This window comes from Salvelinus alpinus, chromosome 9, assembly GCF_045679555.1.
Source record: "Salvelinus alpinus chromosome 9, SLU_Salpinus.1, whole genome shotgun sequence".
Taxonomy (NCBI): Eukaryota; Metazoa; Chordata; class Actinopteri; order Salmoniformes; family Salmonidae; genus Salvelinus; species Salvelinus alpinus.
In genome coordinates, this window is record NC_092094.1 from 10,561,004 (window position 1) to 10,572,210 (window position 11,207).

Here is an 11,207-nt window from a genome sequence, read left to right on the forward strand (position 1 = left end):
ATGGGAGTTGCAGGTTGGATGGGGCGGTGTAGGATGTGGGTCCTCTCCCTGTTGAGAGAGAGATAAGAATTTAGAATAAATAGAATGCTTTTCACATACAGTATGTCAAAGAGAGCAGAAATGCCAATTCCTAAAAACGACAACAACGTCTCAGACAATGGCAATTTGACTGGTACGCTTTGAATTCAATTGCAATGCCCTTTCAAGTTATTTTGATTCTATGGCTGTAACAGTTCCATCTACCACTCTCTGCTTACACTGGACTGGGGAGAGCCTTCTGATGGACTTGTCTCCTGCAGGCAGGTTAGCCAGGCCGGGCAGTCGCTCCCCGTCTCTGTTGTCCCGGGACAGCTGTGAGTGGGGCAGGTGGGTGGCCTGGGGGCACTGGCAAGGACCCCAGTCGTAGCCTACAGTGCAACATGGACAAGATGGAATGGATAGATACAGATTAGTAATGAGAGGCAGGTATGTGGTGTTACAGAGAGAAGTATTGAAGGCAGAGAAGAGAAGCAAAGAGAAGAGGAAAAGAGAGAAGAGAGGAAAAGAGACGAGAAGACAGGAGAAAAGAAGGAGAGGAGAAAAGAGAGAAGAGATGAGAAGAGAGGAGAAGAGAGCAGAAGAAAAGAGAACAGAAGAGAAGACCTTGAAAAGACCTACTCTACCATTGAGGGTCAACTGCATCCTGCTCCTCACATAATCAGCCATCAGGTGCTGCAGGTACTCCGACTGTAAAATTGAAACCAAGACAAGCCAATCCTTCAAATTACGTACTGTAGTGTAAAACAAAGTGTTGTCGGCTTTGACTTGTCAATAAGAGTTCTACCTTCGATGTCATGGCCGGCTTCTTGGTGTCAAAGACAAGGTATAGGACAGATACCTGAAGGAAACACGCAGGGAGGACGGTGATACATGCTCTGAACATGTATCATCATGATAAAGGAATAACTGAGGGACGCAGAAATAAACACATGCTTAAGAGGAATGCTTAGTTACATGCACAACAGGAGAAAACAGACATTCAGTGATTCAAATGAATATCATGTTGTGAGTGTGAATGTGGGAACGCAGTATTCTCCTACACCACTTGAGGGGGGTAAGAGAATGATGAAAAACATAACCAGTGTAACAGTCTTTCTCTCCGTTCTGAAGGAACGATAGACTGCCTTCTTATCTGGCGGACTGGGATCAGGGGGGACCAGTTGTCTCTCCCTCCATTTTGGAGGTTCCCTTCTGGGCACTGCTGGAGGAGCCTTTAACTGGAACACAAACAGAGGCCCCATACACACTCAGGTTCTACAACTGATGTACAACACATTTGACACAATGGCTGTAGCTAATACAACAGATCATTTCTGATGAACTTGACTGCACAAAAAATGTTAACAGAACCTTAGAGGAGACACCACACACTGGTTGTGTAAAGATTTTTGTGCAAGATAGGGAGTGAAAGTGACACCACACTCTCTACACTCTTAGAAAAAAGGCAGTGGGAGGATATTTTGGGGGGGGGGGGGGTTCCAGGTAGAACCCTTTTGAGTTCCATGTAAAATCCTCTGTAGAAAGGGTTCTACATGGAACCAAAGGGGTTATACCTGGAACTAAAAAGGGTTCTACATGGAACCAAAAAGGGTTCTACATGGAACCAAAAGGGTTCCACCTGGAACTAAAAAGGGTTCTACATGGAACCAAAAGGGATCTACCTGGAACTAAAAAGGGTTCTAGATGGCACCTTTTTTTTCTAAGAGCGTAGCCCTCCCTCGTACATCAATCCACCAGCTCCTGTTTCACCTGACATGCTTTCCTTTTCATCAGATTGGTGAGCAGGGTCAGGGTCAGGGTAAGGGTCAGGGTAAGGGTCAGGGTAGGCTGGCAGAGAAGGATTTGCTAGCTCCATGTCAGTCACACTAACAGGTGCTAATGGCCCCAAGTGGTTAGCTGATTATGGCCTTTGTCCTAACATTTTCCATCCATGCTATACACATGTTCAGGTGTGCACATTTATCAATATGTACAGTGCATTCAGAAGTATTCAAACCCCTTGACTTTTTCCCCAAAATTTTAACGTTACAGCCTTATTCTAAAATTGATTCAATTGTTTTTTCCCCTGATCAATCAACACACAACAGCCCATAATGACAAAGCAAGAAAAACGTTTTTTTGATTTTTTTGCAAAACATAATATACAAAACTGAAATATCACATTTACAAGTATTCAGACCTTTAATCAGTACTTTGTTGAAGCACCTTTAACAGCGAATACAGCTTTGAGTCTTCTTTGGTATGACGCTACAAGCTTGGCACACCTGTATTTGGGGAGTTTCTCCCATTATTCTCTGCAGATCCTCTCAAGCTCTGTCAGGTTGGATGGGAAGAGTCGCTGTACAGCTATTTTTAGGTCTCTCCAGAGATTTTGGATCGGGTTCAAGTCCGGGCTCTGGCTGGGCCACTCAAGGACATTCAGAGACTTGTCCCGAAGCCACCCCTGCATTGTCTTGGCTGTGTACTTGGGGTCGTTGTCCTGCTGGAAGGTGAACCTTCGTCCCGGTCTGAGGTCTTCAGCGCTCTGGAGCAGGTTTTCATCAAGGATCTCTCTGTACTTTGCTCCGTTTATCTTTCCCTCAATCCTGACTAGTCTCCCAGTCCCTGCCTCTGAAAAATATCCCCACAGCATGATGCTGCCACCACCATGCTTCACCGTAGGGATTGTGCAAGGTTTCCTCCAGACGTGACGCTTGGCATTCAGGCCAAAGAGTTCAATCTTGATTTCATCAGACCAGAGAATCTTGTTTCAAACCAAGCGGGCTGTCATGTGCCTTTTACTGAGGAGTGGCTTTCTGTCTGGCCACTCTAACATAAAGGCCTGATGCTGCAGACATTTTTTGGTACCCTTCCCCCGATCTGTGCCTCGACACAATCCTGTCTCAGAGCTCTACGGACAATTTCTTCAACCTAATGGTTTGGTTTTTGCTCTGACATGCACTGTCAACTGAGGGACCTTATATAGACAGGTGTGTGCCTTTCCAAATCATGTCCAATCAATTGAATTTACCACAGGTGGACTCCAATTCAGTTGTAGAAACATCTCAAGGATGATCAATGGAAACAGGATGCACCTGAGCTCAATTTCAAGTCTCATAGCAAAGGGTCTCAATACTTATGTAAATAAGGTATTTCTGTTTGTTATTTGTAATAAATGTGCAAAAATGTCTAAAAACCTGTATGGGGTATTGTGATGTCATTATGGAGTATTGTGATGTCATTATGGGGTATTGTGTGTAGATTGATGAGGACATTTTAGAAGGGGTGTGAATACTTTCCAAACTTGGGAGTTCCTCTTCATTTTCATTGCATATGATGTTTAAAGCATGGGACTTACAGGCTTCAATACATATTTGCTTTTCTTCAACGTCTTTTTGACACCATTATCCTGTAAGGTAAAAGGATAGCAAAAATCAAGCTTACTAAGATGAACTAACAAAGGAAACTGATCCGTACTTCTAAAGGACAAATCTGACAGTGTAGTCCATATTGAGAGAGAGAATGCCACAAACATCCCAATGATGATACTCACCCCCTTTTCCTCACTCTCCCTGGCTCTGACCAGGGGAGATTTGTTCCTCTCCTTCTTGGACTTCAGCTTCTTACGGGACGTCATCTGTGTTATAGAGAGAATACAGACAGACCGGTGGGTTATTAGTCACCTCGAAACTCCTACCCAGATACAAAAACTTTTTGTTAGCGAGACAGCAATACTACTGTTACTACCTTGTTGAAGGCCTGGAGGTGAGCAGGAGGTCCGTCCGTCTGGGAGCTGTTGGATCCACTGGTGCTGGCCTCGTGGTCGGTCAGTGAGGTATCTGTAGGCTCGTTGTCTATTGGCAGACCTGCCTCCTGTCTCATGATCTCCTGTAGCTCTCTCAAACACACGCTGTACTGCAGAAACAACACACCAGTGAGATCTGTTTCAGTATAGCTACTGTGCTTACACTGTGGACAAGCAGATATCGCCAGGACTACAGACAGTTGTGTCCGGTTCTGGTCCCACCTTTGTCCGGTCCGGGTCACAGTAGTCCAGTAGTGTGTCACAGAACTGAGCCCCCAACATCTCTAGGTCCTGAGTGCTGAAATGGGTCCCTTTCCTCTTACCTGGAATCAAACCAAAAGTGAACATCTTTGGTCTGACTGAATCTGACTTGTAAACCCTGAGACGTGTGCAGTTCACTCTGAATCAAGTAAAGTATTTTAGTTATAATACGTCTATCAAATGTTTCCTTTCCATTCATGTAACTATCGTTTGGTAGAAAAATCTAGCTCCACTGTCTCTGTCTCTCTCTCTTCTGCTAAAGAGACATGGTAGAGATGCAGCGATGTGGATATCCTTACCGATGTTGGAGCCACAGAACGATGTCTCCAGGGTGAAGGAGTTGAGGACCCCCAGCCTCCACAGAGCCACTCTACCTGTTCCCTCCTTACTGCGCTGTACCTTGAACTTACAGCTCCCAAACGAGAACTGAGGACACACAAGATTAGCTGAATCTTGGAAAACCCCAACAGCCAACATGAGAAAGAACTAGGCAGTTCAGATCAAGCTAAATTCTGTTTAAACTGTGTGATCTTATCTCAGCCATTTCATCTGAACTGGGGCTGTATTCATAAAGTGTCTCAGCGTAGGAGTGCATCTCTAGGATCAGATTAGCCTTTTAGATCAGAATGAATAAGATGACATGGACATTTGGGTACCTGAGCCTAGATCAGCACTCCTACTCTGAGACACTTAGTGGATACGGAACCTCGTCTTGACTAAAACAATGAGTGAGGAAGAGTAATGAACCATGTCAGGGCAGTTCTTGCTGAGCATCAGAGGGAAGACTCGTTGGTGAGGGTGTCTGTCAGCGGACCGGGGATTCTCACAGCCGTAGGTGAAGACGTTGTGTTTACGGCTGTGTCCATGGAGATCACAGTACAGCAGCACCTTACGCTCCTCACACAGTCTGGAGAACATATGTGCTATTATTGTTTGGTCAAATTGTCTGACTGATTGGTTAACTGACTGATTGGTTAACTGACTGATTGGTTAACTGACTGATTGGTTAACTGACTGATTGTTTAACTGATTTATGGATAGATTGGTTGATTGGTTAACTGATTGATTGGTTAACTGATTGATTGGTACCTCTGGACCATGGTGTGTGTGGCCCACACGGTAGGGAAGGAGTCTCTGAGGATGGACTTGTAGTTGCGGTTGAGGTCACGTCCGGTCAGCGAGCAGCGGTAGTTACCTACTATAACCCCGTCCGGGTTCAGCATGGGCACCAGCTTGAAGACGAAGGCACCTCGAAGCAGCGCCGCGTCTGGAGAATCTCCCAGCAGGAAGTTCAGCATACCCCTCATCACCCAGGAGCTGTCGGTCAGTTGTATATTTTGATGTATAGTATGGCACTCTATCAGAGTTATCCTACCATGCTTTACGGAATGAAAATAACACTTAACTTAGATTGTGTGGCAATAAAGAAATCAGGAATCTGAATTTGGTCAAAAGCAGTGCACTATACAGAGACCTCAACCTCAACTCTGGACCTGGAAGCTAGTTCCACTGCATTTTCATTGTTCCCCTCTAATCAGGGACTGATTTAGACCTGGAACACCAGGTGGGTGCAATTAATTATCAGGTAGAACAGAAAAGCAGCAGGCTCTGGACCTCATAGTGTAAGAGTTGAATAGCCCTGATATACAGAATAGAGTGCCATTTCAGACACGACCAAAGCACTACCCGTTGGTCTCTACCCGTTTGTCTCTACCCGTTGGTCTCTACCTGTTGGTCTCTACCTGTTGGTCTCTACCTGTTGGTCACTACCCGTTGGTCTCTACCCGTTGGTCTCTACCCGTTGGTCTCTACCCGTTGGTCTCTACCCGTTGGTCTCTACCTGTTGGTCTCTACCCGTTGGTCTCTACCTGTTGGTCTCTACCTGTTGGTCTCTACCCGTTGGTCTCTACCCGTTGGTCTCTACCCATTGGTCTCTACCCATTGGTCTCTACCCGTTGGTCTCTACCCGTTTGTCTCTACCCGTTGGTCTCTACCCGTTGGTCTCTACCCGTTGGTCTCTACCTGTTGGTTTCTACCCGTTGGTCTCTACCCGTTGGTCTCTACCTGTTGGTCTCCCCGGGGTGTATCCGGGCGGTCAGAACCACAGCAGGCTTGTGAATCCTGTCCCCACGGTGGGATGGGTTGGTCACCGTCAGCACCGGAACCAGGTTACCTGCCAGCGACCGGCACAGAGTCCGCACCTTACAGAACCGCGAGCGGTGGGGGTCCCGCTCGATCTCGGACAGGTGGGCCCACAGGTTGGAGTAGGTGTAGGGGAAGCAGTGGGCCAGGTAACAGGTGTCCTGATCAAGACAACAATAATAACAACTTCACTGTATTGTAAATACAATATTGTGTATTTGAAGAAAAGTATAATATATATTGATATTGATATATTGTAACATGTTGCTTAAATAAGCCAAAGAAAATGACAACAAAAGCACCATTTATACCTGATTCTAACATGCATCCTTTGTTCTGATCTTGTCCACATTCTGATTGTGCCCACATTTTTAGACACGTGTAGACGATTAAAAGATGCATTGTGATCTGATTGTGATCAGATCTTCCTGACCACCTCGGGAGGTAGTCAGACAGGCATTATGTCTGGATATCTTTCAAGTGTAAACAGATCTGGACACACCATTTAAATAGTTATTATCCCTCATTCTAAAATCATTGACAGGTGGCACTATTGACTTATGGCATCAATATATTAAAATGTAAATAAATACATTCATATTATTTTGAAATAATACTTGTCAAATAATTTGCATACACGGACGGACCAGGAAATCTATTCACATTGCGGACACAGTGGACAGATATGAGACATATTTTAATACCATGTGTAAACTGTGGGTACAATCAGAATGTGGACAAAGGATTAAAGTCAGTGCTGGCCCTTTTCATTGAATGATGTGATTGATTGTTGGCTCCAAGCACCGTTTCATTGATTTACACAAGACAAGAGGATAAGAGTTAAGCACTGCGGTTCTTGCCCTTTACCTGGTCATAAGGGAAGCAAAAGGTCCAGGAGAGGGAGTAGCAGGGCTGGTTGGCGTGCTGCCGTCCGTTACGTTGGTAGGAGACCTGTTGGCCCACGCGGTGCCAGCCCACCCCCTGGATCCGGGCCTCCTCTTCAGAGTAGAGCAGAGGCAGCTGCCCCTCTTCATACAGACTGGTCACCTTCAAATCAACATCTATTCATTATTATTATTTATTAGGTGTTAAGCTACTGTGTGTCATATGAACATGTTGTAAAATACTTTACTTGAGAAAAAGAGAAGAGAATAGACGTGAGGGAAAAGAGTCCCAGTAAAAATGGTAATAACTGTCTACCTTCAGCAGGTTGGTGATGGTGAAGCGGTAACGAACCCCCGCCCTCGTGTTCCTCACCCGGAAGTAGAACCACTGAGTGTGCTTCTCTGTGTACAGGTCCGTCCGCAGCGAGAGCTCATAATCAAATTCACCACTGGAATTAAATTAAATAAGATTATAAGGAATGAAAATGACTGGGGACATTCATTCACTCATAACTAGGATGTGTGACAACATGCGAGGATTGAAATCGAATCACACAACACAGAAAATACTGTAAGTTGTTGGTGAGTGAACATTCATTCACTCATAACTTTGAATGACAGTGTGAGAGGGTTTACAATACTTATGGATGCTCTGTACTCACACCCTTGTTGCTTTCAGCAGGTTGCCACTCTCGAAGCGTCCCTCGAACAGCAGAGTGATGTCATCAGGGCCAGAGAGAGACACAGCAGCAGCGGTCAGGGAGGAGCGACGACCCCCCACACGAGAACCCAGGAAGTAGTTATCTTTATCTGCACAGACATGGACATTTAAAACAAAGAGACACATGAAGTGTCCTGGGGATGAGCAGAACTGGGTGCAAATAGCATTTGTTACTATCCATGTGCACTTGATTTATCTTGACTGGAGCAACTGAATCAGTGGAGTACCCCCCCCCCCCCCCCCCATCTGGCACTCCAAACAAAACAAACAGCCTTCTATTTGGACACAGGCAGGTCTGTGGTAGAGCTCAGTGATTGACAGAGTGGACATGTTATTTGATTTGAGTTTACCTCTCTGTGTGTCATACACAACGGCGCCTTCCTCTTCAGACTCTGGTCTCAGCCACTCGCTGGTGTTCATCTGAGCACACAGCGGCTCTGGGAAGGGAGGAGCCCACTCTGACAACAGACAAAACACACAGAGAAAAGAGAAGACAAAATACAGAGTGTTGCTTTGCTTGTAAAAAAACATATAAATAAAAAAGGTGCTCTTTGGATCTAAGATTGAGAGAGCTTTTCCTGAATCTCTTTTCAGTACATGAAGTGCTCTTGTCATGTGATATTGACTGTGGTCTAAAGTCTAGCTTTCCTCTAAATGATTATACATCTCTTGACACCTCCCATTTCTCTTTAGTCTGTAGTATTCTCACCAATATGCTGAATTTCCCCCGGGATGACCTCCCACTCGTGGGGCCAGCGTGGCAATGTTTGGGACACATGTCCAGACACACCGTACAGGTGTCGGGGCTCCCTGAGGCGAGGCACAGCCCTTCCCGACTGGATCTCAAATACCACCTGGGTGGTTCTGGGTAGTGGAGAAACACGTGACACATCTGTGTGGGAAGAAGTTTGGGTTTTAGCCAATATGGTGAGCAGTTTGGGAAGCAGTAGCTGTCGCTTCACTACTAGTTTAACTACAAGTTCCATTGGTTTGGTGAAAGTTAGTTAGTTTAACTAATTTCCAAACCATGTAGTTAATTCAGTGATTTCATTGTTCTTTGAAACTTTAATGATACAATAGACTTAAACATGTCTTACAGCTTTACCTTTGACAGTGAAAACGAACAACCAAGCTATGGTTGGTGCTCTGTGCCTTCCTGTACTTGGATTCTATCTTACCTTCACTCTTGTGGGAACACTCCTCCTCCGCAGGTGCCTTCACCTGTTCTTCATCCTCCAACTCCTCTTCATCATCAAAAGATGAGTAGCTGAAAGAGCTGTGACATGTTCTTCTATGAATGTTGTCCCTCATCTCATTGTCATCCCCTGTAAATCCTGTGGAACGGCAGGATAATTGATCTAATTTTGAATGTACATCAGGGTAATCTCACTCACCGAGACTGCAAGCTTTCATAAACATGCATGAAACTCATTCCATAATCTCAGTGTCAAGATCATACTAACCCTCATATTGTCTGTTGTAGAGAGGATACATCGTAGATGCATGTCTTTTTAGAACGGTTTCTAGGTCTGTGTCTTTGTATTGTTGCACATGGAACAGTTGGTATCATGAATATAGTTTTCTGAAATAGTCACACATAGGTTATGATTGTGAAGTCTGCTCCTAAAAAGCATAATAAACACGAGTCAGGTAAACCCAGCAGAACACACTTTTTTTTTTACAGTTGCAATATCAATTTCCATAGTGGTTTGAGGGCAGATTTCCAAAATACCTCTCCTTGGAATGCTGCAGCCAGTCAACCAGACTGTAATTCAATCTGACTGCACAGAAATTCACCCCGTCACTTAAAACTCGCTGGCCTGATCTCATTTAGCAGCGTTGTACATTCAAAAAGATGAGACACACTCTTCAGAAAGTCAGAGGCCAGCTAAATTAATTAGAAACTGACAGACGTTTTCCTGTGACATCATCACCCACCATGGTTTGGTTTCATTGACTAATGAATTAAGCAAAAATAAACGTCTACAACAAAAACGTGTATTAAATCCAAAACAAAATAACAACAGGTAACGTTAAAATGCATTAATATCGTGATAACTAGGTTTAATTGGTTTAGCCAACAATTCAAGATTGCAAATATAATGCGGACGTTTTATTCATTCAGGTCAGGATTTGGTCAACATCAGGAACACAAGCATTTCGCTACACCCGCAAAAACATCTTCTAAATACGTGTATGTGACACATTTGATTTTATCAGCTCACACACATTGTCACCTGTGAAAGAACAAAACACAACACACACCAGTCAGTGGCACGTTAACGTTAACTAGCTAGCCTAGCTAACGTTAACGTCTTTGTTACTGTTTGGTTTAGGTAAAACTACAATAGCTAGTTATCAATATACTTCCTATGCAATTATTAAGTGAGTGCATTCGCTACCTACCGCATAGTAGAAAAGCATCATGTCTCACTCAAGCTTGTCGCCTGCAACAGCATCATCGGCAGCGTGTTGTGAAGACAGCAGAGCGGAAAATGCACGGTTTACTGTACACGGTCACCGTGACAACTAACGTGGCGCGGAATCCCTCACATTCTTCTACTTGTTAGTTGAAATATACAATATTTTCTTAGGACGAACGGCTACACTGAATCACATATATACCAATCAGTATGTTACATAAAAACAACAAGTATCTAATTGTTGTTAATGTATACAAATGCATTGATAGCCTCATTAAAAATGTATCGAACCCCGCACCGAAAATCCTCCTGCATTAGCGCACCAAACTTTTTTAAACTGATATGTGAAGAAAATCATTCTGTTAAATTCCAATATTATTTATGGTTGTTGACAATTCATTATTTATGCTTCTTATTTAAGAAGGTGTTGGGTGTCATCTCATGTAAAACATGTCTTGTGGTGACAACAAATTACTAATTATCTGGCAGTAGTAATTTGATAGGAGGACCACAATGGAAATAATTCGCAGACTTTGTGAGTTATCTTCAATGTTTTTACTCATGTACATCTATGTCTTTGTCAAGTTTTATGTGTGCTTGTTTTTTTTTTAAATGGTCGAATTAATCAACTGAACTAAACGAGTCCTGGGGAGGTTGTCCACCCAAGACGACCATTGTTGCAGAATAGTATGCCTTCACAGTATATATTTCTACGGGTGGGCAGGCCTATAGCGATGATTCCCTTTCCCAAAACATACTTTCATTTAGTTATTTGCTGGAGTTGTGGTCAATTCTCAAACACACTATAAAAATGAGCCTCATGGCCAGCCAGTGATATAAGCCTACTTGAAACTGTCAGAGAACCAAGAGGATAGTGTCAGGTGTCAATGAGGGTAAAGAGATAAGGTCAATTACTACAGACAAAGAAGGGTAACGTTAGAATTCTCATACCA

At 43.9% G+C, this 11,207-nt stretch overlaps 1 protein-coding gene across 2 annotated transcripts; it reads right to left on the minus strand.

Annotated features, from left to right (window-relative positions):
- Nucleotides 1–346: 346 nt before the first annotated feature.
- Nucleotides 347–10,399, minus strand: LOC139584290 (cytosolic carboxypeptidase 3-like). Of its 2 annotated transcripts, XM_071415956.1 has the most exons (19): nt 10,238–10,392; nt 9,295–9,413; nt 9,010–9,165; nt 8,541–8,723; nt 8,182–8,289; nt 7,773–7,920; nt 7,427–7,559; nt 7,094–7,273; nt 6,149–6,387; nt 5,174–5,401; nt 4,832–4,991; nt 4,384–4,510; nt 4,046–4,146; nt 3,766–3,933; nt 3,572–3,655; nt 3,377–3,427; nt 824–1,256; nt 663–726; nt 347–407 (listed from the first exon to the last, which is right to left on the minus strand). In XM_071415956.1, exons 2-17 carry the CDS (start codon nt 9,323–9,325, stop codon nt 1,038–1,040), a joined length of 2,316 nt encoding a protein of 771 aa, XP_071272057.1. In that variant the 5' UTR covers nt 9,326–9,413; nt 10,238–10,392; the 3' UTR covers nt 347–407; nt 663–726; nt 824–1,037. The 2 variants fall into 2 exon arrangements, with proteins under 2 accessions (XP_071272057.1, XP_071272058.1); XM_071415957.1 differs by lacking the exons at nt 347–407; nt 663–726; nt 824–1,256 and having other exon boundaries at nt 3,766–3,928; nt 10,238–10,399.
- Nucleotides 10,400–11,207: the final 808 nt, after the last annotated feature.